This window comes from Atractosteus spatula, chromosome 12 (assembly GCF_055471065.1).
Source record: "Atractosteus spatula isolate fAtrSpa1 chromosome 12, fAtrSpa1.hap1, whole genome shotgun sequence".
In the NCBI taxonomy this organism is placed as follows: Eukaryota; Metazoa; Chordata; class Actinopteri; order Semionotiformes; family Lepisosteidae; genus Atractosteus; species Atractosteus spatula.
The window spans coordinates 29430515-29456667 of NC_142717.1; the positions used below are offsets into that span (position 1 = coordinate 29430515).

Genomic DNA, 26153 nt, shown 5'->3' on the forward strand with positions numbered 1-26153 from the left:
CCAGCCTGAGCATCTCATTCATCTTGGAACAAAAACAAAACATTTATTTTTAACTCTTGTCTTCTAACTTTTACTTTTTCTAGAGTCTCTCACTTCCTCATTAGGGAACAAGCTGTTTTCCATCCCTCTCCACTCTGTGTCATTAACTAGAAAGATGCAAGCCCAGTGCTCATCAGCCCTTGGGCTATGTTAGGCCAGCAGCACTGTTTTATGTTTACTGTAGATTCTGGCTCTTTCTCTGGAAATAAAAGCAAACAGTACAATGTTGGACAAATTAAATCCTGTCTTGATTCTCTCATTAATTTGTTAGTCCTCCCATTAACACTTGTAGGAAAATCCCAGTAAGTTACACTCTGGGAATCTGGGTGAGGTCTTCATTCCTCATGGTACCCTTTTCACAGAAGGGGAGACCACTTTCTTGACCGGACAAGCGTGACAGCATATCTCAACACTTGCCAGTGTGAGGTCCCTAGCAGTGGATTGGTGCTGTGGGGGATGTGAACAGTGGTCTTACACTTTCAAGTTACTGAGCCACATTAAATGTTTGAAAAAGTAAGGCAAGGCAAAAATATTACACAAGTGCTGCTGCAGGATTTATTTCCATTTTGTAAAATATAGCATGATTATATCAGACAACAAAGTCAATGACTGTGGATCAAAGCATAGATGTGCTTGTTCAAAGTATTAGTGTGGTTTCTGAATCCATCAATTCTAGTCTGGGCTGGTTGTGACAAGGTTTCCCAAAGTAGCAGCTGTCATTTAGAACTTGTATTTCCCTTGTGAGAGTTGGCTATGTTGAGTTTACCATAGATTTTTACTTCTTGCTATGGTTTTGTTATGTGACCATGGGTATAAAGTGGTTTGCTATGGTATCACTAGGTTCACTACACTGGACCATGGGAATAGTAAAATGCTGTGGAAAATGTCAGGAGGTGACATGAATGCTTGTCAAACTGTCAGAAGGGTTGTGTCAGCATGAGTGTTGTCAGCCTATTTGATCCTTTTGACTTGCTATGCACCTGTGAGTCTCAACATTGTCATCAGTGACAGTTGCATCATTCCTCTTGTTGATGCCAGCAAGGCTGTGGACCCTCTGGGGACTTGCAATTTGAGGATGGGTCTGGGAAAGCCTGCAAGGTTTCCCTGCATTCTGTCATGACACAGGCATAACAGTGATGCACACTGGGTGTGCCCGAGTTGGTAGTGGGGTTTTTTTTAATGATTTCAGATTTTTAACCTGTTTGTATATTTAGCTGTGAATATTGTTAAGAAAACACTTTTCAGTTCATTTTTTATATCTTTGTGGAAAACAGATTATACAGTGCTGCTAAACTGTATACTGACTCAGACAAGTAAGGCTAGAAAGCAATATCCAGACTGGAAATTGTTTTGGAAGGTTGGTAAGAATCAACAGGAAAATTTAAGATTTCTATATTAAAAATCTCTTCCAAAGTCCAGAATGATTTTCGTTTGTTTAAAACTTTTCCATTTGCCAATATCTGTTCCTAAGTAATATTTTATTGTACGTCAATATTGCAAAAAAAAAGCCTTTTTGTTACTTCACAGTATAACTCAATGTCAAAGGCATCTGTGTTGTGGAGTAATAAACTATAATAACGGTAATTAAAAAACAATGGAATCCTCTGCGCTGAAATGTTGCCAGTATGGTTCTATAACATTTTGGTTAAGTCAGTAATCTTTTTGCTCCTTTTGAAACCAGAAAGAAAGCACTTTCTGGAATACAGAAGAAGGAGGGGAGCGGTGGGGGTTGTGGGATTCCTCTTGGCAACGTAAGCACTTTTAAAAAAAAAAGTGTCTGGCGGTTCGGGGGTAGACGGGGAGTGGGTTTAAAGGAGCACAGTAGTGAGGAACCACTGCTTCTTCCAAACAGCTCAGAGATCTGCCCAGGAGCTGCCTCTGGTGGAGAAACAGAGTGTGGACAGCTACCCCGTGACTGGAGGGAAAAAGATGGTTCTGAGTGGACACAACTTCCTGCCCGACTCCAAAGTGGTGTTTGTGGAAAAAGCCCCAGGTAGGCTGACCGCCTGACAGCAGCCAGCTAAGAGTGAAAACTGTTCTGTGCCGTCTAACTCCCACTCAGAGCCTCGAAAATATGCGCTTTCCCCTCTCCCAGCCGTCAAAATATTCCTCAGCCTGCCAGAAAGCCACATGTGGTGTACATTAAGGCACTATATTTTTAACCAAACGTATTTACATTTGCAGAAGTTTCCATTGTCTGTTCACTGACGGTTGCCACAAGTAAAGGAATGAATCACAACAGGGCATGTGCAGTTACTCTAGAGTTGGAAGATTTGTTTTGATTTTTTTTTTCCATTTGTTTCCCTTCGGATGGGAAGTGACGGTTCCAAGATGTTGATATCAGACATTTACAAACAGAAATTTCCTTGATTAGCTTTCGAAAATCTGAACATTTCACAGGCAAAGGCAAAGAGTGTAAGCACATGCTGTATCATATGTTGTCAGGGTACCACTGTTTGTTATTTTGTTTTTGAATAAAGGGAAACCAAAAACCTCTCCTACAGTTCTCAAGTCTGCAAAAGGAATTTAAAGTGCAGGCCCTGTTTCTTCATTTACCATTACTGCAATTTCTCAGTCTGCCCTGCCTAAGTCTTTCCCTCCAGTTTAACTGGCCCAGTAATGTCTTCACTTTTGCACCTGATCTGCTGAGTAGCTGAGCTACAGATTCAGAGGGGCTAAGTATTACCCCAAGGCAAGCTGCGTCTATGGGGGAAATGGGTGGCCTTTAAATTCTCCTCTTCCACATTATTAATAATAATCAAGACTCCAACAGAAGAAAACATTAGTCCCGAAGAAATCCTTTACTTTGTTTGATTTTTCACCCTGTATTCGTTTGACTGTGGCCCCTGAGGGCTATATTCATGTTGTATAATGTATTTTAAAGCTGCAGTGTCTAGGGGGTTTATATTTTGAAATGTGGCAAGCTTTGTAGGTTTTTTTTTTGTTATTTCATTGTATGTGGTTTTTTTTTTTTCCCCGAGATGTTAAATAAAGCAGAACTGAAATGACGGCGGCCTCAGTGAGATTCAGAAATGATTCAACGCTCACAAAAGACTTCATTCTCCTGAAGTGCAGCTCTGTGTCTGGCATTTACAACAGATATTCACAAATAAAATTTGCCCCCAGCTCTTTGAAAGTCAATGTAGAAGTCTACAGGTATAAATTAAGTAAGAGGCAGGAAAATATTTTTTTTACTATAATCATAGCTGTTAAATTTTAGCTGGACATATTTGGGGGAAGAAAAATCAGAGCATATTTTTCACTGCAAAAACAAAATTGGTGTCCTGTAAATATTTTAAATTAAAATATGATGCAAATATTGTGACAAATGTTTTTTGTTTGTTTTGTCATTTATGCATAATTGTTGTCCCTTTATTGTATCTGTGGCTATGGTCAGACATTAAAAAAAAGTTTCAATTCAAAACCTATTAAAATAAGATGTATTAAAAATCAGAGGAGGCCAGCTGGACCCTGATGCCCATGTTTTTTTACTCAGACCCATGTGGGAACCTTTTATATACTATTTGTCCAAACATGACTGTGCAATATGCAGCCTAGCACCTGTTTCAGGCAATGGGACCAACTAGTTGGTTCAGGAAATGAATTTTAAACTAATTAAAAAAAAGTTCTTTACCAGAAAATCATTTTATCTAGTTCAGTAAGCAAGTAATGCATGTGCTAAATGCATTCTCAGTCTTTGTTAGACTCACAAAGGGAAAATAAATTTACCTATTATTCTTTTACGGTACAATAGGTAAAATAATTATTGGTATCATTATTGGGAAATAAATACAATAAAAGTGTAATTTAAGGGGAGTGATTTTTAACGGAAATGTTAAGCACATAGTTCCTTCTTTAATTTACAACAAACCTTTGTTAATTACAAACATGAACATTCCTACGCTTGTAGGGGTATAGTTTTTAAACAGAATCTAAAATACATGTTCAGTGTTTCCAGTTTACTCCATTTTATTTGATCTCAAGGACCCCAAGAGACAGACTGAAATGCCTGCAAATACAAAATTCTTTGTTAACCCCAATGAAAAGAGGATAAGCTGTTCAAAAGATGCAGGGCTCACAGATATCTAACCTGGTAAAAAACTGGTGGTCAAGGTCTAGTAGTCAGGTGGTTGCCTGCTCATTGTTTGTGTGACTGTATAAAGGTCTCTGAAGAGACCAGGAATGAATAGGTCACATCTGGGGATAGGTCTGCAGATACTGTAGTATCCTCAGTTCATTGTGCAAGTCACCTTTGCTGCTGGCCATGCACCTGCTGTTACAGAGTGCTTATAAAGGTAATTGATCTGTACAAACAAATTTACTATGAACACTGCACTTTAAACAGGTGTGGAACCATAGAGATCACATTCCAATGCATCCAAGCCTTTGTGGACACTAGCTGTGGTAACACTGAGCTGACAAAGTGCTCTCTGATGTGCATTGTTATTGCTACTTGTTTCATGATGCACAGATTTGCAAAAGGCCAAATAACTTGATTAGCATTATATTATCAGACAGATCATTTAAACTCACTTAAAATCAGATTTCATCTGTTTTGTGAAATATTCACAAAAATGATTGGGGCCAAAACCCTGATCCAATCTGCTTCCAATTTTTTAGATATTAGAAAAATCTTAACACTCAAATGGATAACCAGTTTTAAAAAATACAGTACCTGAGTTTGATTGTAACAAGAAGAATGGAGGCTGTTAACTAAAGTGAAAAGCTGTCTGTCCAGAGGCTCAAACGAAGGAGACATGTGGGTCTTTGTCCCGTGAATGGAAGAGGCCGGCTCTAGGGCCCTGCAGGAAAGCTGGACTGGCCTTGAGAAGTGAGCGCTCTTGTTTTTGAAGAGGGTTTCCCTGAGTCTGGCACTAGTCTCAGATTCCACAGTGAGCCTGCCATGGAAACACCCTCGCTCCCCCCCCCCCCCGCACCCCCCTCCGCCTCCTCCTTCTCCTTCCAGTCTTTCTTCAGAGAAGCAGCACTCCAAACACTTTGGTGCCTTGACATCCTGACTGATTAACCCTCAATATTAGTGAGCTCCTGAGAGTCTGCAATCGACTCCCCTCCTGTCCTCGTTAATGCACTGTTCGTCGCTGTGTGTTAACAGACTCAGACTGAAGGGAATCCCCTAGAGGATGGCCACTTGTGTCTCTCTCTCTGCCTCTGCCAGCCAGCCAGGCAGCTAACCTGATTAGCTGAACACAAGGAAGATCGCTAAGCATCAGGGAGCCTGCTATTGACATTTCAGAATCGTGTTTGTTTAGCATTATGAGAGACTCTCAGAGGTCTTCAAAATACAGTACCTTTAATGTTGTCTCTATTATCTGACTTATATTACCTTTAACAACTGTAGTCTTTATGGGCTTCCAGGTTCTTTATACAAATTGGTTATCAGGTCCTAAATGTGTAGGTCCGCAACCTAATGTACGTAGACAAAAAGTAGAGGGACTTTAATGATAGATACTCTTGACTTGTTCCTTTTGTCCTATAGGTACAAATAAATGCATTTAATTTTGAAATAGATAACTGCAAGTTCTCACTTGCAATCATTATAACATAATACCATCATATCTAATCTATTTTGATAAATGCACATTTAAATGAGTAATGTAGTACTCTGCAGCATTTACAACTATAAAAATGTATTTTTTATTTTTTTTTACATTTTTCCCTCAACCCTTTTTGAAGTGCCAGACTATTTTCAAACCTAAAAGAAGCCCTTTCCCTTCCAGCTTTAAGACCCAGCAGTGCATATACTTCATCTCTGTCCAGATTTTTTTTCAGAAAGTTTTATGTCATGAATCTGGAATTCTATTACCTTGGAAAGTTCATGAATAAGGCTAATAAAAAACCCTCCATTCTGCATAATATCCCCCTAATTATGGGTTTCTGGAGTCCTGACAGGCATTACTAGTCCAGTAATCGAAGGTTAAGCAGACTATTAATTTTCCGCAATGTTTTCCAATAAACACCTCCCAGAAATACCAGAGTTTTAAGTAGCAACAGACGTGCCCCCACATTCCAGAAAGATGTATAACCAAGGGTAATCCATTCCACTGGGAAAGAGCAAAGCCAGGGATCAAAGGAAGTGATAGCCCAAGCCAATTGCTGCGGGGATCTGTACGTCATATGGAGAAATTTCACCACATCAGTATGGCGCTGTCTGACAGCTTTATTGGGATTAGTTTACTGTTTTTGACTTTGTCATGAAAAATGCTACAGATGCTAAGAAGATGCAGTGTGTGAATTTACAACTACTATATACAGTAAGCTAGGCACGAGCACAAAAGAACTCATAAAAGGTTGCAGATGTGATTGGCCATTGGTTTCCATCTTACTCATTGGGTTGCCCGACCTGTGCAGTATCGCTACAGCAACCTCATTGAGCAGCATCCTCAGGGTCTAAACTGAATCAGATTTCTTGGGGTAGCAACATACTGTAGGTTGTTCTAGACAGCCCAGACTATTTGTGTCCCCTGTTGTATCTTGTGAAGCACTCGTTTTTCATTTTAACCCCTTCTTCCTAGTCCCAGTTTTCTCTCTGAGTTTGAACTTAATGTGTGGAGGAACATACTTCTTTTTAAGATTTTAAATGCCTACATCAAATTACTTTTCAGTCAGTGAACTAACATTTTTCAGATAACATAACTGCTATTCCAGACAGACAATTTGAAAGTAGGCAGTTTGAAATCATTGACATTGACTTGTTATGTGCATATACTGACACTGTATACTGTACTGTATCTGCTACTGTATGTCATACTATTTTCATTCTGCAAAACTTCAACATTCACTAGCGGATATTTCTGATGTTCCACTAAGGTAATAATACATTATTGAAAGTGCTCATATGGTGGGGCTCATAAGAACATAAGAACAGTTACAAGTTAGAGGAGACCCTTCAATCTATCTCTCCCATTTGGTAGTAAATAGCTAATCAATCCAAGGATCTCTCCTAGCTATTCCTTGAAGGAAGCCATTGTAACTACATGGCTGGGTAGCTCATTCCATACTGGTGCTGCATGACATGAGAATATCTACTATCACGGCCGCATCAGATTCTGGCCCCCATGCAGCAGAAATCACACATTATGGATTGATAGAAAATACTATATTTTAATTCTTTAACACTAAATATTATGCTGCATGTAAATATCACATGGACTACATGTACTGACTCCACACCCTTGTTGTATAGTATATCTATGCATTCTGGTCTTTTTTCTAGTTTCCTTGCATTGATTGGAGAAAGAAAGTGATGAACATGCTGTACAGTAACTATCTAATTTATTTTCATAAATTGTTTTTTAAATAATGTATTAAATCTTTATGTATAATATTCATTCTTGTTACATACATGTAATACCATACTCTTTAGTACAGGGGCTGATTATCTATGTACAGAATAAATATTTATGTGTTCTTAAAAGTGTTACTGAATGTGCCATGCATCAGCCAATTTTTTGATGCAGTTTAGTCAACAATGCCTTGGATGGTGAAATGTTCCACAACAGTAAACCCTGTATTCAGTAGATCATGACAGAGCTGCTAGTGTAAAGCTTTCACAGATGGTGGAAAAACATATTGAGTACTTTCCACAGCTCCACAGAAGCTGTTCAGGCATAGAGCATTAATTTCATTTCATACTGCATTGCAGGAGGTGCCATATTTCAGATGAGATGTTAAACAGAGATTCTGACTACCTGTAGTTACTACAAATCCTGTGAACTAAATATAGGGCTGTTCATCATGATGTCTTGGAAAAATTCCACCTCAGGATTGTTTCGTCTATCATAACTTTGTCTCCTCCATTCAATTGGTAAAACAGTTGCTCGTTTCTCCACCTGCCTTACTTTGTAGTATGCTTCTAGTACAATAGGGCTGGGCTATGCTGAAAATTGCAATGATCTTTCTGAATGAACTGTGCTGTACCAAAACAAGGAGTTATTGTTAATTCATCATTAGGTTCTCAAAGACTACCAGCAGAAATATTTTGATATTCACAAAATGAATTAGGCTTCCCCCTCTTGTTTGTTTTGCATTGCCTTATGCAACTGGCCAACTATTCGTTGTGGCTCAATTCTCTGGCAAGTGTTGGTTGTAAATGTACTAAATGTTGGTTGGACACATACAGCTGTCTGTTTCTACAGGTAGTACTTGTCCATGTGTAAAATATAGAAGCACACAGTTTATAAAAATAAGTATGCACGTGGCCCCAACTATCGCTCTTTTGCAACCCTGGTGATAGAGTATACTGTGTTTTATGAATTCCAGTTTCTTTCCATTATAGCCAAGAGAGCTCTGAACTACAATTGTTTATCAATACAACTTCCGTGTGACAGCGCTTCAGCATTGAAGAACTTTGGTAATGGAATGTTTCTTTTCATGAAACATGTAAAATGATTCCAGTAGTCAAAGAGCTGTAAACCCAGCTATTGTAGTTACTATTGTAGTTATACAGTAAATACCAGTTATAAATACCTGGACTGGAAAGTTAATTATTTCATCCACACTTCAAGTAATTTCCTATTTTTTTTTTTTACCAACTGGTGTGGTGTTTTTTTTCATTTATTGTTCTTTACAGTGGCATTCAGTCTTATTATTTTCATTGTGTTCTGCTTATCTTGAGTGTTGCATTTGAGATCATTATCTAGTGTCCTGGAATATTATGCAGATCTTACTCAAAAGTAAAATGGTTTGAAAGGACACTTGTTTGTTCTGGAAAAACATGCAGAACTAGCAAAATATGAGTGGCAGTAGTAGTTTGTGATACTGCCTTTGACCTTATAGGATTGCAGTGTGCTTTCACATTGTGTGAGGTTGTTTAGCCATGATGGTTTGCATAACAGACTCTTTATAATGTATGAGTCCCAGTAACTAAGTTTAACAAGATATATTTGCAGGGAGTATTAAAGAATAGCCTTCACATGTCTCTGACTGTTCCAGAGTTCATTTCTGCGAAGAGAGCATTTTCTTGGAAGAATATGTCCAAGCTCTGACTGTTATTGCAGCTTAGAAATGGATAGAAACAAAGGCATACCTGGTCAATCATAAAACTCCAATCATGAGCTCCATTGAGCACGTGTGGACCAATGTCCAAAGACTCTCCTGTTGGCCAGGATTGGCTGATACTGATGTTCTACAATGTCAGTGTAGTTCTAGAATAAACATGTTTTATAACCCTGGCACCTATTTCAATGTGTTGTCTATAAACAAACACAAGATGACCTTAAAGGAAGAGAGATCAGTGCTTTCAGGATCCTACAGTTTTCACAGCCTTAATTGAAACTTTGACACGTGTGACTGAATCTTTAAGTTAGGTCCCTGTATGTACTGTTAAACATTAGCCTTGGGGCCTGTTTGTGTGCTGGTAGGAAGTGCATCTTGTTCACTGTGACTCATCAGGGAGGGAATCCCTGTAGAGAGACAGAACATTATGACAGAAGTACTTTCCTTTCACATAAGTGTATGCCCCTTTTTAACATTTCTTTGATAGCAACAGAAAAAAGACTACCTTGCATTGCGTTGAAAAGTCTAGATATTAGTGGACTTATTTTAAAAGCTACAGTGCTAGTCTTCTCAGCTTCAACCAAAAAAACACCCACTGTATGAATGTTTTTTTCTGCACCTTTTTATAATGAAATGCTGCAAGCAAGTAAATATAGTTTCATTTCACCGTCTTAGTCTTTAAGAAGTTGCTTAGGTTTAGGAATATGATTCATTGGTTACAGAAATCATGCTCAGAGCACAACTCTTGAGTGTGCATAAAATAACAGAACTCACTTTCACAGGGAGGTCATTTTATACAATGCTGCTTTGTTCTTTGGTTCAGAATGTATGAAACAATCTGTCCTTCCCTTGCTTTACTTGAGCTGTGGAGGAAATTAATTCCATCTTGTAAATACTAGTTTATTTCTTCTCCAGCAATTTTCAGGGATTGGCCCGTGCTGTCGCATGTGGGCAGCAGGCAGTAAACATGTTTATTGGTCCTGCTGCATTTCGCCCCTGCTTGGCATTGCGACAGTATGTTTTTTTCTGTCCTGGCATACGTGCCGTTACGTGCCTGTGAGAATGCAGGATTGTGTGTGGGAGGGAGTGGTGGGGAAGCCTCTGTGTGACTCAGACAAAAGGGAATTCCCTGATGAGTAGGAATGGTTTTACATCTGGGCTGATTGGACCTCTGCCTGGGACTCTGAAGGAGCAGTCTGAACTCGCATCCACAGCAAACAGCTCAGAGCCACAACCTAATGGTTGCTCCACAGCCATTGTGTGCTGGGGCCTGCTTTGAAGGGTTCTTTAAGGTGCTCTCATTTCCACCCATTCAGTGGCAATTAGCAGAGGTAAATTAGCAGGTGTCACGTTGAGAAAGAAAGACAGATCCAGACACAGACGATTGTTTTTGGCAAGAACCAGTGTCTACTGCAAGATCCAAGTTTAATTCCGAAAGATTATCATAATGAGAGCTTGCCAGGTGGCAGTCGGATTTACTAAAAAAAAAATACTCAAAAATGATCTCTGAAAGGAAAAAAAGACATAATCTTTTTACAAGTGCTTCTATAGTTAGCATAGGAGTCTGAATTTCCATTCTCAAACCACAAGAATTAAATAATTGTGGATGTTTTTTGTCATTCCCACTTTTTTTTTGACAGAGGAGAGTTCTGTTCTTCTTAATGGTAAAGAATTAACAAGAGATTAACAACCTCTGAGCTGTACAGTGCTGTCACAGTCACAGTCAGAGGAAATGTATGAAAGCAATATCTGTACAAGCTCATTTTGGTCCTTTGATAAAAAAAAACCCATTGTAAAACATCCATTAAGATGACAATATTATGTTTGGACAGTGTTGAAAATACATATTTATAAATTCTTAATAAGAGTGAAAGGTGATCACAGGCTTTCACATGGTAGTATCCTTAACATAAACATGATGAAGCACTTAATTAAAGACACACTGTCTGTAACTCACAAAATAAATAGACGATTCGGTGTTGCGTGGTTCAGTGTTTGTAGTCTAAACTGGAACTTAGGTTTGTTTCTTCAAAGTAACTCAGTTCATATGGATCAGTTTTTCTCAAACCTTTCTGCTTCATTGTTTACAATGATTTACAACAATTGCAGCCAACTGCACAAGCATGCAACATCTACACTGCTAGAAACGTGGCATTGCATATATCACAGCCAAACACTGCATGATCAAGTCATCTGCTTTAAGTGCTATACAAATCTAACCATCTCTCTATACTGATCTATGCTGAGTGACACTCCTCCCTGCTGTTTATTGTGGCCCCTATAGTTTCTACAGACCAATTTAAAGCATAAGCAGCTGTTTGATTTTCTTGGTAGCTATGGATGACAAATGGCGGAATTGTATATTTTCTGATCCCCACGGGTAACCATTAAGTGAACACTCTTAACATGTCTCCAGCTACTCGATGTTATGTCTATGCTGGTAATTATTTGCTTTAAGGAAGGTAAGAGAAATATTGCGAGTCTGCCTAAAGTCTGGGCAGCTGCCAAGGCAAAGGGTGTTGCCTAGGGTTTCAGAATTAGAAGCATTCTGCAGATGTTACTGAAAGCCAATGGAACATTTTGTGGTTATCAGTCCTCAGGCACACTCTGACATGAAAAGGTATCCCACACATGTGGCATCGTCCCAGTTCATCTGGAAGAAAAAACTTTTTTTTTTATTTTAATCCTGCCGAGCTATTTTCCTGACTAGGAGCCTTCAACAAATTGTTCCATTTTACGTTTGCTTGTACATATCTACACATCACGAGAAAAAAAGGAAAACCTGCAAAACATGTTTACTCCAGGAGAGTTGACGTAGAGGTCTAAGGTTTCCCTCTTGGAGTATATCCCAGTGCGGGGGCGGCGAGATTCCCTCTTGGTTCTCCAGACGTAATATGAGGAATCATCTGCCCCTTCGTCTCTGCCACATAGCAGCCTGAGCTATCCAAACCCAGCGTCATGGCCTTTTAATGAGTTGTCTGCTACTCTGACTGTTTTTATTGTCAGCCCTGTGTTGCTTCACTAGAGTGTAATGAAGTCGGTTGACGTGCTGCTTGCAGCTTTTTTTCAAACCCCACTCTAAGCTCTTAACCATCTGCGTCTTTTTTTTTCAGTAACGTTTACAGATCTTGGAAATCGATACCTGGTGGTTTCCACTAGAAACAGTCCATGCACAAGGCTTAACCTCTCCACTCCCACCCCCGCAGATTCTTCACCCGTGGCAAGCCAAGCCAAGCACAAATACTTTTTTTGTTACATTGCGATGTTAAAAAACATGTCTCTGGAAATCTAAGAGCTGACTGTGCTTGAACCGCATTTCTTCATCGGGGCTTTCTTTTACATTTGTAAGAGTTTGTAAAAGTGGCAGCGCACAGATGCCAAGAGCTTTCTAAACTAGACATTTTTAAAGAGGGACCTACACAAGCCTAGCGTGGTTTATACAAACATACGAGAGTGATTATTTCAGCATTAGACACTAATACCAGCTTGAAATGCTAAAGAGGGTCCCTATCTCCAAAAGGGAAATTGCATCAGCATGGACAATGTTAACAGTGTTTAGTGTGATGTAATATCTATTAACCATTAATGACATTCACAAGAGTAAAGAAGTTCACGAAGATATTTTTCTTCCATGATCGACCTTTCACCAGAGTTGGATAGTATTATACAGTAGCTATTACAATCAGGCACACTACTTATAGCTACATTTCCAGATTGAGAAAAGTAAGCCTGCTGTTACTAATGCAACCTGTAGTTCTTCTAAAACTGCTGCAGATACAAAGAGGCTTCTGTGTTTTATAATTTCTATTTCAGACAGTGCTAATGAGTCACTGGCATAAATGTGTTGTGGTTTTCTAATGATTGTACAAACAGAGCAAAAAAAAAAGTCTATTCATTGAAGTGTGGCATAAAAATAGCAAAGAAAGTTCTAACTGTTTTAAAAACTATGTGCATTTTGGATTTCCAACAGCTGGATTTATTTTTTTATTGGCTAACAGGAAGACTGTGTGCTGCAACAAGTTGCAGTTAAAGGAAGAAACAATTTAGTTTGAGTGTGAGTTGAGGCATGAAAGGTCTAATGCTTATTTAAAAAGAATGACAAAAAACTGCACATTTGGGAAGAAGAGCTGATGAATGTACAAGATTCCTCTTTCTTGGTATGTGAGGGTCTATTGAACACCATTTTATTATCCTGATTTTGTGACGTTCTCACTCTAAAGTACTTCACATGAATTGGGGAGTGGGAGAGAAAATGAAGAAAATGTATTTTATGTCCAGAGGAGCAAAACTGTAGATGTTCATACCATTGGGTTTCCTTTGATCCAAAATGTGTCAGAGCTGTCTAAGAGGAAATTGCATCAGATGAATGAATGTTCCGACAAGTCCACCGAAGAACATTTGATGTAAAAATCCTTTACCAAGCCAGATATTAGATAATTATGTAGTTCATTTGAATTATTGTTCTAAATCATAGCCTGAATAGTTTGAAAGTTAAGAATGTCTGTATGGTAACACTCACTGGCAGTAATGCAGAGATACTGTGACAGTGCCATTTTACTGGCTTTCAGTTACAGGGAGCATTTAACCCAGATTGTTTCATACTGTTAGAATAGGTTTGGTTTAGCAACACCAACTGGAGAGACACAGTGTGAACCAAAATATTTATGATCATTGGGATTATCAGAACCCAATAATATTGGTAGAATTGGATCAAAGGACAGACTTGGCCAGCATTTCCTAGGTTAATTTGCTACAAGCTAATTTTACATGCACAGCTTGGCCTAATATTACCCTAAGACACGTTGATGAAGCAGAAGTCAAGATTTTTGACAGGATTATAACAAATAATGAACAGTTGTGTAGAACTTAATAAATGAACCAAGGCCACTTGTACCAAAGAGAGAAGTGCAGTATATCAGTAGTATGTGAATGCTGAAATATATTCCTCTTCATAGTTTATACAATTCCATCTGTTGCTAATCGAAATGAGACACAGAAAGAGCAGAGTTAGCAATGTTTCCAAACTACACATCTGAGACTATTGTAACATGAATAAGTTTGTGCTGCAGTATTATAACACAGAAGAAAAGTGCTGTTGTTGATGAAGATCACGGATTTCTCTTAGCAATAATATTCTTCCTTGTACAGTACTATAAACCTTTTTCTCAAATGTAAGAAATTTACGATAATTATCATATATAACCAATTATAATGATAAATTAAGAAGACAGATGCTGAGTGTAATACGTGAGTGTAGTTTTTAAACCTGATATTCCATAGATCTTCAGTAATTGGTGATTCCCGATAGTTTTCCCATAAAGATACCACTGACGCACAAAGACCTTCTTACAAAAATGGAACAAAATCATTCACATCCGCTCCTGATTTTTTTTTACGCTGTCTCACTTTTTATTCCAAATATTGTGGGCTAAAGAGGCCTGGATCTTATCAGAATAGTTGCATCACACTATTAGGAAATATTGGTTCTCTGTTCTTTAGCGCTCTTACTGGGAGGCATCTATGGTGTAGGATGTATGATTTAGGGGTTCAAGACATAGCTTCAGCTGATAGGTAAGAGCAGAACTCCAGGAAGACAGTAGCTTCTGGTTTATTCCTGCATGTTGTTTCATCTTGTGGTATAAGTAGTATATAAATGATGATAATTATATTGTAGAAACAAGACAAAGTGCTAAATATTCCACAGCCACGGTGTTTCTTATGCAAGATAGAGTCTAGCAAGAAAAATAACATTATACTGTACCTAATGAGTAATACATAACTTCATCATTCGTGTTTGTTACACAGTCCTACAGCTATACAGTGCAGTCCTGTCTGTCTGATTTTTACAGAATCATACACATCTATGGGGAGGACAAAGTAGAACAAGATCATATTAAATTTTTATTATATACTTCCATTTTAATATAAAACCTTTCTAAGCATTGGAGTGGTTCAAATCATTCACAATGTACGCATATACTGATTAATCAGATGTACAGATTTATGTTATTTTTTGAGAGAAATTATTTGTCCAAATTAAAGTTACCCTTTGATTATAAAATATGGGAAACCACTTTTATTTTAAGCTACTAATAATGACTTCTTGTTACTTTTACCTTGATAAAACAGAGAATTAATTAGGGACATTTTTAGTTGAATCATTTAAACAGTAACATCTTCTACTGAAGACCACAATAGATTCTGTTTCATAGTAGTTAAAAAGTAAATATTCATTTTAATTACAAACAAGGGTCTTTGCACAGTAACAGCTACAAATACAATAGAGGCACAAGTATTGCCTGTTAAAATATCAGTACTAGATTATTCATATAAAATTTAGTAGAAATCTATTGATATAGACCTTTTGTAAGAAAAGTTGCCAATGAGAGAAGGACTTGTAGAATGTTTGGTTGCTAGTAGCAAATAGATCCAAGGTTCTTGTCCAGTCATTTCTTGAGGGAAGGGGACAAGACTCGTTAATGAACGTTGAACACAGGACAGCTTTCTTTTATGCATCAGTGCACAGGTTACTTCACTTTTCACATCTCTTAAAAGTGCCTAGTCCAAATTCTTAAACATTTAAGTGAAAATATGTCAAATGCTACTTTTTATCTTTTTCATACCCATAGTGACTGTTACATATTTGTACTCTCGAGCATTTACAATTAAGCATACATTTTACCTCAGAATAACCCTCTAGAGTGGGCGGTATGGTGGTACAATGGTTAGCATTGCTGCCTGGCAGTACTGGGTTCCTGGTTTCAATTTCTGGGGTGCTATCTGTGTGGAGTTTGTACTGTATATTCTCCCTGTGTTTAAGTGGGTTTCCTTTGCATGCTCTAGTTTCTTCCCAAACACATGCTGGTAGGTAATTGAATTGCTGCTAAATTAATTTTAGCAGCTGTTAATTAGCACCTGGGAAAAGCTGGCCCAGGTATGAATGTGTGTGTATTTGTCTGTGTCTGCATGTGCCCTGAGGTGGACTAGTGTCCCATCCAGGATGTATCCTGCCTTGTGGCTGTTGCTTGCTGGGTTAGGCTCCAGCTTCCCCTAACCTGTACTGGTTAAAGCAGTTGGAAGATGGATGGATAACCCTTTAGAAAATAAGCTTGTTCATATGTATTGGATTAAATTTAGCAGCAATTCAATTCAAAGCAATTTTACATTATTAAATACAAATAAGGAGAAATTGGATTTGTTCATTTGTGTTTGTTGTTCTCACTAGTCACAACAGGGGAACATTTCTGATATACAAAGTAACACTCAGGTTAGACCAGAACATTACTGTCAGGACACAATGCAGACTTCCAAACCTTTGGCACAAGCCAGGACATTGTACTGTAATTAATGTCACTGCCTGGAAGCATCAACATCTACAGCTTCTGTAATAACAGCCATTGGATTTTTTCTGATCTTCGAATCAATTTCGGGATGCAACAGGACAGAGGTTAGCAAACATCCAACTATCCATCTATTTTCTAGCTGCATCTAATAAATCAGGAAGAATTTTCCTGAATTCCATTTTCTAGCCACTTTTTTTAATTCAGGGTCATGGAGGAGCTGAAGCCTATCCCAGCAAGCAATAAGGGCAAGGCAGGATACGCCCTGGAGGGGATGCCAGTCCATTGCAGGGCGTGCACACAGGGACTAGAGGAAACCGAAACACCCAGAGGAAATCCATGCAAACACAGGAAGAACATACTAAGTCCCTGCAGAATGCAACCCAGGGCCCCAGTACTGTGAGGCAGCAGTGCTAACCATAGTGCCACTTGTTAACAAACATTGTGGTCCTAAGAAAGAAGGATTTTCAGGACATTTAGAATAGAATTAAGAGAATCCCTCATATTTATTCACTCTTTAATGTGTTTTCTTATTGTAGCACCAGCAAGTGTACAGGTGGCACATTGTTAATCCTGTACTTACTTCTTTCACTAGTGGGCCTGAGATAGTGATCACCATCCTATCAAGTAAATTTAGGTTAATTAACAGTATAACCTAATAATTTAATGCTTTTTTTGTTTCTTTAAGATGGCCACCATATATGGGAAACAGAAGCAAAGGTTGACAAGGACTCGTTCAAGTCTGTAAGTAAAGATTAATCAGCGCTGAAACATTACATCTGTCATAGTAACATTACTTTATGAAAGGGACTTGGGGAACTCATATTCTTTTTAAATAGAAAAGCCAGGAAAGTTGAGTAACACTTTAATGAGTTCAAACTTCAGAAACACAACTGAATTATAATGAACCAATGGTTTGCTCTAGTAAAATATTTCTGAAGCACATCAAAGAATTTACAAACATGAAGAATGCAACATAGAAAGACACAAAACTATGAGAAACCACAACAAACGCAATTGGTCTTGTAGTATTACAACCCATTTCTCACACTATAAAAAAGCAAGACATTTAGCCTGCCACTTTTAATATTACTAAATTCAATTCAAGGTCATTTTACATTATATAATACAAAGTTTAATGTATTTCTTTAAAGATAGACACTTAAAGATAAATTATTACAATATAATAGTTTGTATTATAATTATATTTTTTATTTTCATGTATTATATTATAATATATAAATTGGGAACTCTTTTGTGATGAAGGTTCAGGCTGCTCCTATAACAGTTCATCCAGTTAGATTTTTCAGGGAAGGAAACAGAAAGTTGAGACCTTTTTTTACATAAGGCTTTCTTTGGGGGGCAGACACTGACATGCTACGGATGTTAGAAAACCCACAGCTGCTCCTTTCTTGTCTTTGTATGGCAAGAGCTTATTTCCATTCTGGGTTCTGAGCACATCCTGCATTAAAATCTGTCTGTCTGAAAGATAAATGGGCTGTAAAAATCTGTGTTGTTGTAATACTGGACATAGACCATGGTAAACTGTGTTTTGCCAGCTGTAAACCCCTGTGATGTTTTCAGAGACAGACACTGTGTTCATTAGTCTCAGCTGCCAAGTGGGACGCTAACCAAGGTTGGATCACTGTGGTAGCTGGAATACAGGTGGCATCAAGACCAGCTGAGTGATTTCTCACTTTTACCAAGATAATTAATGCCCCTGTGCTTCTCCAGCTCCTCATGGATAGTATCATTAGCCGCAAAGCTGCATAATCCCTGTATAATTAAACTTCATATGAATCTAAAATGCCTATCGTGGACAAACCAAGTAAGAATTAAGCTTTCAGATCTGCAATTTTTGTCCATCAAACACAGAATAACATGGACTTCATTTGATCTTTTGCTGGATTTCACTAAATGTTAGTACCATGTTTGAAGCTAATGAAATGTGCTCTTGTTTTATTCTATAAGAGCAAGTAAAGCCATTGTACACTTTTCCAGGACTGTATTTTCTTTTGCTTAATTGTAAAAATGGCCATCTTCTATAGCAAGGAGCCTGCTTTAATATCTGAATGTTTTTCTATTATTATGCAAAGGTCTCTCACTGAGACATTACAGTGAATGTGTTTTAGTTTTGTCTACAAAGCAGCCTTTATTTTTCCCCTCTCTAGTTGCTTGTAATTGTCAACAGGGATTCCATTTCTCACTTCCCAATAATGAACTGTGGCAATTTCCACTTGCTAGGGTGCCAAGTACCAAACATAAAATATATATTTTTAATATTTTATAGACCTTTTTCCTTTCAAATTATATTCTGTATTGCATCACTTGGGTTGAACTTGGGCGTATTCTGTGAAGACTCAGTTATTAAAGAAGATTAAAAAATAATAAGTAGAACTCTATTCTTTTTACTTAAATATTGTGGATGTTAAAATCACATCCACATACATGTCTTGTCATATTGAGCATCACCTTTATTATATGTTTGAAACTAAAAACAATAATATACAATATGTAGTCTGTAACTTAGCTTCATATAGAAGTGAGCTGAAACAGACCTCTACAGCCTCGATCCAGAAATCTGATTCCTTTTAAACAATTACTGTTCTTGCTCGTTTTACTCTTTGGAAAGTCCTATTTTTTTACAAATTGTGGATCACAGATTATATGCCCACTGCATTTAAAATATCAGATTTTGCTTCTCACCTAAGAGTGATGACCCCTGTATCCACAGGGGGAGAGTGAGGAAGAGGAAACAGGCTTCTCTTAATTGCCTATTTATCAAGCCATTCATCTTTAGTCATGCTTCAAGCTCTGTAATGAGACACAAGACATTCAGTTCTGATTGGTAGAGAGGTGAAGCTTTCAGTGATGTCACTGCAAGCGTTACTGTTTTACGCGTAGCAGAATAAATAATCAAACACCACCCTAGCAGTGCAGAGCCAATTGTGGGAGGTCCCTGTCTTAATATTTTTTGTCATGTGTGCTGCAATTCACCAATAAAGTCATTTTGTTAAAAGGTACAGTACATTCGATGGATAGCTTGGTTGTGAAGCAAGTAGAAAGGTCATTTGTGTCCACAATTCTCACCAAGTTTGCTTGAAGAACAATTGGAATGTAAACTATGAATGGGTTGATCTGTTTTTTGAACTGCAGCTCCTTCTGAAAAACAGCACATCTATTGACCACAGATATTTGGCCCACCCAGGCTGAAACTGGGAAAGACAATTTCCTATTCATAGAGGGCTTGTCTTTGAAACACTAATAAAAAAACAAAAAAAGATTTGTGTAAGATCTTCTCCTGTCTTTGAGTATTCACTTAAAACATGTCTACCCTCCATTGTTAAGAAGGCTGAAATTGAATACAGTTGTTCCAGAAGTCATCTATTATAATGACTGGATGTTAAGCAGTTGGTGACAGAAAAAATATTGGTGTTATGGTAGAGCCTCAAGGGGATATATCACCAATAGCACAGTGCTTTCTGCATCTTGAAGCAATGGGAATGATAAGGAACCTCCAGCTCACCTCACCTAAAGCTAAACTCTGAGAAAAAAAATGAGAGACAACAATTAAACTAGCCGCCTTTGGAAGGTAGAAGCAAACTGGAGCACAGTGACACATTGCACTTTATGTATTTATGCCATACCATGACATGCTAGCTGGAATGCATATGAATAGATGGGAGGATCCATGTAAATCCTCTTGGATTTCTTGGATCAGCATCAGCAGTAAAGCATAAGCCGGAGGACACATGTACAAATTACAGGGAAGTGCATTTAAGTAGGATAGCAGGAAGCACTTTTTAGAGAGTTGTGGAAGTCTGGAATGAGGTACACAGTTATGTTATTAAAGCTGATACCCTGGCTTCCTGCATGACAGAATGGGTGCATCTGAAATGGATGGATAAATAGATTTTCTCTTGTGGAGAGTTTTTCCTTAGACGGTGTGTCCTTTTTGTGTTGCAGACTACATTGGTGGTGGAGATTCCCTCATACCGCAATAAGGGCTTAACCAGCCCTACCCAGGTGAATTTCTATGTCTGCAATGGGAAAAGGAAGAGAAGCCAGTACCAGCGCTTCACCTACCTTCCAGCGAACGGTAATCTTCAATGTCTCATGTTTTCCCTTGCCGAGTCTCATCCGCCACTCCTGCACTCCGTTCAAATCTCCAGGCCTTGTCACCACTGTAAGGATATTAAACTGTCGACAGTGCTGGAAAAATCTTAAAACATTGACATAACATGCTGGTTCTCATATGTCTTCAAACATTCTGAGTCATGTTTTATGAATTAAAGTATGGAAGTGGACTTTATTTCTTCAAATTTTATTTCCAGACCACACTCGTCCTGACCTACCTTATGACAAAATAGTTGCAAGGCCTTTCCCAAATATTTGTCTGACAAATATCTGTATCTCCTCTTACTGTGTCATACATGCTTATACCAATACATAATCCTCTCTATTAGGGTGGGGAAGTCAAATGGAGTTTCAGACTTAAAAAAAAACTAGCAAGACGTGTTCTATTGTATTCTTAGGCAAATATGTCTTTCATTAATTAAAAAGTGTCCGCTTTGAGATATTTACAATTTCTGCCTGAATTTATTTAAGGTTTTGTAATAATATGGACATATCTCTTAAAAGTCATTTTGGACGGGATTCAGATAAAGGCCTTTCCAGTTTTATACTGTATATGTCTGATCTTACTTATCTGTGTTGGTTTTGTGTGAATGTAACAGGGTTTATTATGTGACATACAGTAGTAACCTGTGGGTTCTCAAGATTGTATGAAGCCAGATTGATTTGGGATTCACCTTCAAGTGCCTGGCCTGCACAGCCAAGGCAGGCATTAGCCCATGATGAGTCCTGAGCCATAATGCCACTGTAATATGATCAAATATGATAAAACCATTGTATTCAGGAGCCCGCCTTTGGTATAACAGATGTGGTATTCTTTCTGACTGAATTTCAGATTTGGCTTATATTCAGTGCCTCTTGAGTAAAAGGTGTACCTGAAATGCCATTGAAAATCAGAGGTTTCGCCTTTATTAGCTTTATACCATTTATTTCTAAAGAATCTGATCAACTGAGAGGAAAACTGAGGAATACTTTATCCTCAAAGGATTGATGTCATCCTGGAAACTTACTCCAAATCAAATCAATCCTTCATCAAAAAATGAATCTGCTGTGAATAGATGGTGCTTCATAAAGTCTGTAGCAGCGATCATTCATTTCTAGCTCATAGAAATCAGTTCTGTAGCATGTAAAAGAATAGCAACTTCAAGTACTCATGTGGCTAAAGAAGTTAAAACCCACAGTGAACTTTAGTAGGATCACATCATATGTAATTATTTGTTCTGGATTATTGATATTTTAGGAACTGTGAGGGTCAGAAAGGGTTTTTTATTATCTCTAATGCTATGTGGCAAATTCTTGCCATTTCAGCTGTCCCTGAATCAACCTGAAGATTTGCTTTAAACTGTAAATTAAGGTCAAGGTCCTGTATCTTTCTCTTATTATAGAGTAGCCTGGAATCCAAGGAAACACCCAGTTTCATTCATTATGGATTTTAGGGTAGTATAAAAATACAATGAGAACTGTTGCATACAGTATAATCTGTACATTGTTATAGGAATTAACTTGTGTCGGATATGGCAATTCTGTGGGTACAGTTACATGTAAATAGAGGCCAAGAAGCAACGACACAGGACAATTTGTGTTACAGCTCAGCACTTTACAGGATATGACAGGCAGTCTTCAGAGGGAGATTATCTTGCAGATTTACAAATCTCCCAGATTTGCTTTATAAACAGTAAAGAGAGAGCAGTATTAAGATGTAATATTTAAACTGATAAGAGAATCAAAGACAATGAATGTTACAATTTTTATGGGGAGGAGATATATACAGTAGTTTTTACATAGTTCATAAGGACTATATGAATGAGAGAAAAATTAACTTAAGCTATGATGTACTGAATAACATACTGAATTGATGTCTTTCTCAGTTAATTGGGCTTTGAATCAGTCAGCATGTCTACTTTGTTACCAGACTCCCACAGCCAAATTTTCACTCATTGCTTTCAACACAATGCTAAAGAGTGGTTCCTTACAGGTTAAGGCTTTATTTGAAACCTGATTGTTTTAGAATAAGATCATGTTGCTAGGAGGAATATCATGATTATGAAACACTTAAAATTAAGTTTCATTCCCACAAATAAAACAAGCCACTTGAAGCTCACATCCGCTGCTGTCTAGTATATTGCTGTAAATCTTCTAGGTTAATTCTATTAGTTTATTGGAAAATGTGTTTCAGATATTTTGAACTATGACTATAAAGGTTGAACTGTAAATCTAGCAAGAGACAACAAGAGGCTTGAAAAAGATTTCTTTCACCAAATCAGTTGGTTTCTAACTTTTTGCGCAAAGCTCAGCCTACCAATGCACTGGAGAACAAACCTTTGAACATCATTATCTAGAATTGTGCCTGACAATGCAGCTCCAACAATAATGTTTAATAACATAACAACTTATCTCAAAAAGTGTAATTATATGAATATATCTATTGTGCCAGATTCATTTTTACCATGTTCCCTGACTGTTTTGTTTTTTTTGTCCCGAGTTAATTAAAAGATAAGTAGATAATATTATCTGTCATGATAATATTAGCAATTATGTGGCCTAGGTTTTCATCTTTATAATTTTCACAGTTCTTCAGGATATATGATGGTTTATAATGAGCAGCAGTTCAGTCACATCTGATAGGAAAATGACTTAGACTGCCATGTTAGAGAAGGCCCATATTTGGAGATGCAGCTTTGCTGGTGGCAAATTTGCTATGGGTAACTGTCATGGGATATTTGGCTGTATCAGCCCACATATTTGTGCTATAGATTTCATCACAGTCCCATAACTGATCCTGATTAAGACTGAAAGAATTGCTGTTTTGGTGTTACACATTTACATATATAAAGTATAATGTGTACTTGTTTTATCTTTTTATCTTTGAGCGTACATTAATATTTAGTGCATTTAAACACAGATAAAAAAGTAGCTGACAGCATATTTTTATGGATAGAGACTTTGAACTCCCTTTTAGAAATGCTTAAGTAAAATAGACTAAAGTTGCTTTAGCAAACATACTACCATTTCATTTTGAGGACCTTGTGAGGATACAAAAAAGTAAAAAAGGTTTAAGTGAACATTGACTTTTAGTTTTATTTATTGTTTGACATTAAATAATCCCATAATATACATAATGGCAGTAATGACTAATGTATAGTTTAATTCAGATGTTGTTATATGGACGTAATGTGTAAATAGAGGAGATGCAAAGTATGCATTAAAAGGCAAATAGATACTTTGGTATATAATATTGTTAATAAACAATTGTTGTATTGTAATTTGCATGTAGAAGTATTAAGGATGATAAGGAAGCAGTGTATAAATCCAAAGTAAGACATCTGGTGAAATTTTAAATCTCCTTCCAATATACTATATCTCCCAAAATATCTCCCAATAGAGAAAAGCATCTATACTTATTCCATGGTTGAAAGATCAAGACTTAAGCTGACATTTTTAAACAAAATTAAGCCTCTCTATTCAAGAGTTCCAAGCTTGTCCAAAAGATGGGTTGTGTTGTCCAGAGTTTAATGTCTTGAGTCAGGACTGTGTCATCAACAAGATGTGACCAGGATTATCAATCCCTGAAACAGCAGCATAGGTCCACTGGTATTTCCCTGTGTTTGCTGTGTAATAGTGTGTGCTGTGGTTTACCTTGTGTGTGAGTTTGTCGTTTTTTGCTTAAGGGAACAACAGGTGAATGGAGTCACACATGTTTCTTCAAGCCATTTGAAAGCAATAAAGGTGACAGCTTTGGCTATTTAAAACATAGGTCAACCAGTAAAATGGAAGGGCATAAACAGGGACATTAAAAGAAATGTAATTAAAATTATTCATCCTTGGAATAACTGGGAATGATATATTTTGCACTTAGATACTTCTAGATCAAGTTTAAAATGATTAGGATTTCTCATAATATACTGTAGGATGCATCTGATGGTCCTGGACTTATAAACAGTACACAGTGGGTATTCATTCTTTCTGGGTTACAAAGCTCCTAGGCTGAATTTTCCAATGTTACTCTTATTTTGTAAAAATTTTGTAAAAAGAGAATTTTCTTGGGGGAAAAGTTTGACCAAACTAATCCACTGTGCTTCCCCATTCAGGTTATTGGCTTTGTAACCAAGCAACTTTTAACATTCTACTCAGGAGATATTTGAACAATTAAATTCTTTGTTCATGCAGTGTTGATAAGGAATTGATAAAGGATAGCTAAACATTCTTAATATAGGTGAAAATGCCTACATTAAGACAAGACTATGTTTATATCATAATTTAATACATATAATACAAAAAGCAGAAACATGTTCTCTGAATATAGTTTAATGCTACTGTATGTCTATATAATGACTTTTTGCGTTGTATTTTCAGGTTTTTTTAAGGAGTTTTGGAATACAGAAACAGAGATTCTCCTTCAATTATTTTTAAAACCTTGTGTGTGGGAAACATAGCGTAGCTGCCCATAAAATCTCAGAGTCTTAGTTCCAAACCTGGATTAAAAAAATAATTTGGCCCATGTGCCAAGTACTCTTGATTCTGTATGTGATGGGTAGAACAATGAAGTCCAAATAGGCAAATGGGAAGCTGCCTGTAGATTTGCAATTTACAGCACAGGACTGTAATTAAAAAAAGCTCCCAAGTGGATCAGCATTTTGGTTTAATTACCTGCTCAGACACCACACTTGTAATGTTTCTCACATTTACTTTGAGGATGCTACAATAGGATGCATAAATTATATCAGACTGACCATCATACAATAGCAATGGAAGAAAAAAACAAGTAAAGCACTCTCTTGCACTTCAAGTACCAGACACAGAGTTCCATTTGTGGTTTTATTCTGAAATAATACAAAGGAAACTAGCAGTTGTAAGTGTTTTTTCATCAAAATAACACAACCATGAAAACCATTTTGCTGACAAAATAGGAAAGTTACCCTGAAAGGTGGGTGGATAATCTGGCTCCTGAACTGTTAAAACTGTTTTAAAATTCTTTGAAATGTTTTGGAAAACAGTTACTTTTTATGCTGAAGAAGATGCAGGAAATAGTTGCTACCTTCCCACTCTCTTCAGTCATCCCTCTCTATTTCTGTTGTTTCCTCTTCATACGCAGCAGAGCCATGTGGTCTTGAACACACACACTCAGAGAAAGGATGGTGTTTCTGTGTACAAATACAAAAAAAAAAATACACAACAATGAGAAGGAAGCCATTCACTGTCATCGAGTATTTTTATTTCCTCCCAGCCATGTAAATAAGGTTTGTGGCCCTTCATGGCCAAATCTATTACTGTCTGTGGTGATGACATTTCAAATACACGGCTCATTAGCACTCGCGTTTTGTAGCACCCACCTTCTAAAAAAAGACACAATGCCAAAAAAAGACTATGTCTGTTCACATAGTGACGGAAGCGCTCGCGCACAGAAAAATACACTAGCCCTTTTAAATTGCTTTAATGAGGACGGGCTGTCATGGGTGAATTTAGTCGTCTGATCAGAAAGGGCCACTTGTTCCAGCATGAACCAACACAGTTTCCAGGAGCACCTCTGAACAGAAAGTTGTTTCTTTGTTAGTACAGATCTTTCGTCCTGTTACATAGTTCCTTGAAAGCTTTTAGGAATTACAAAGCCCAGAAGTATTCTGCTTT

The 26153-nt window shown here is 37.5% G+C and overlaps 1 protein-coding gene across 4 annotated transcripts in view; it reads left to right on the top strand.

Moving 5' to 3' along the window:
• The window catches only part of nfatc1 (nuclear factor of activated T cells 1), a 102767-nt gene that overhangs the window by 35548 nt on the left and 41066 nt on the right, over nt 1-26153 (top strand). For all 4 annotated transcript variants that reach the window (XM_088929722.1, XM_088929720.1, XM_088929723.1 and 1 more), the window contains exons 6-8: nt 1892-2032; nt 17083-17138; nt 20361-20493. In XM_088929722.1, the coding sequence (XP_088785848.1) occupies nt 1892-2032; nt 17083-17138; nt 20361-20493 (330 nt within the window). The remainder of the gene's footprint in view (nt 1-1891; nt 2033-17082; nt 17139-20360; nt 20494-26153) is intronic.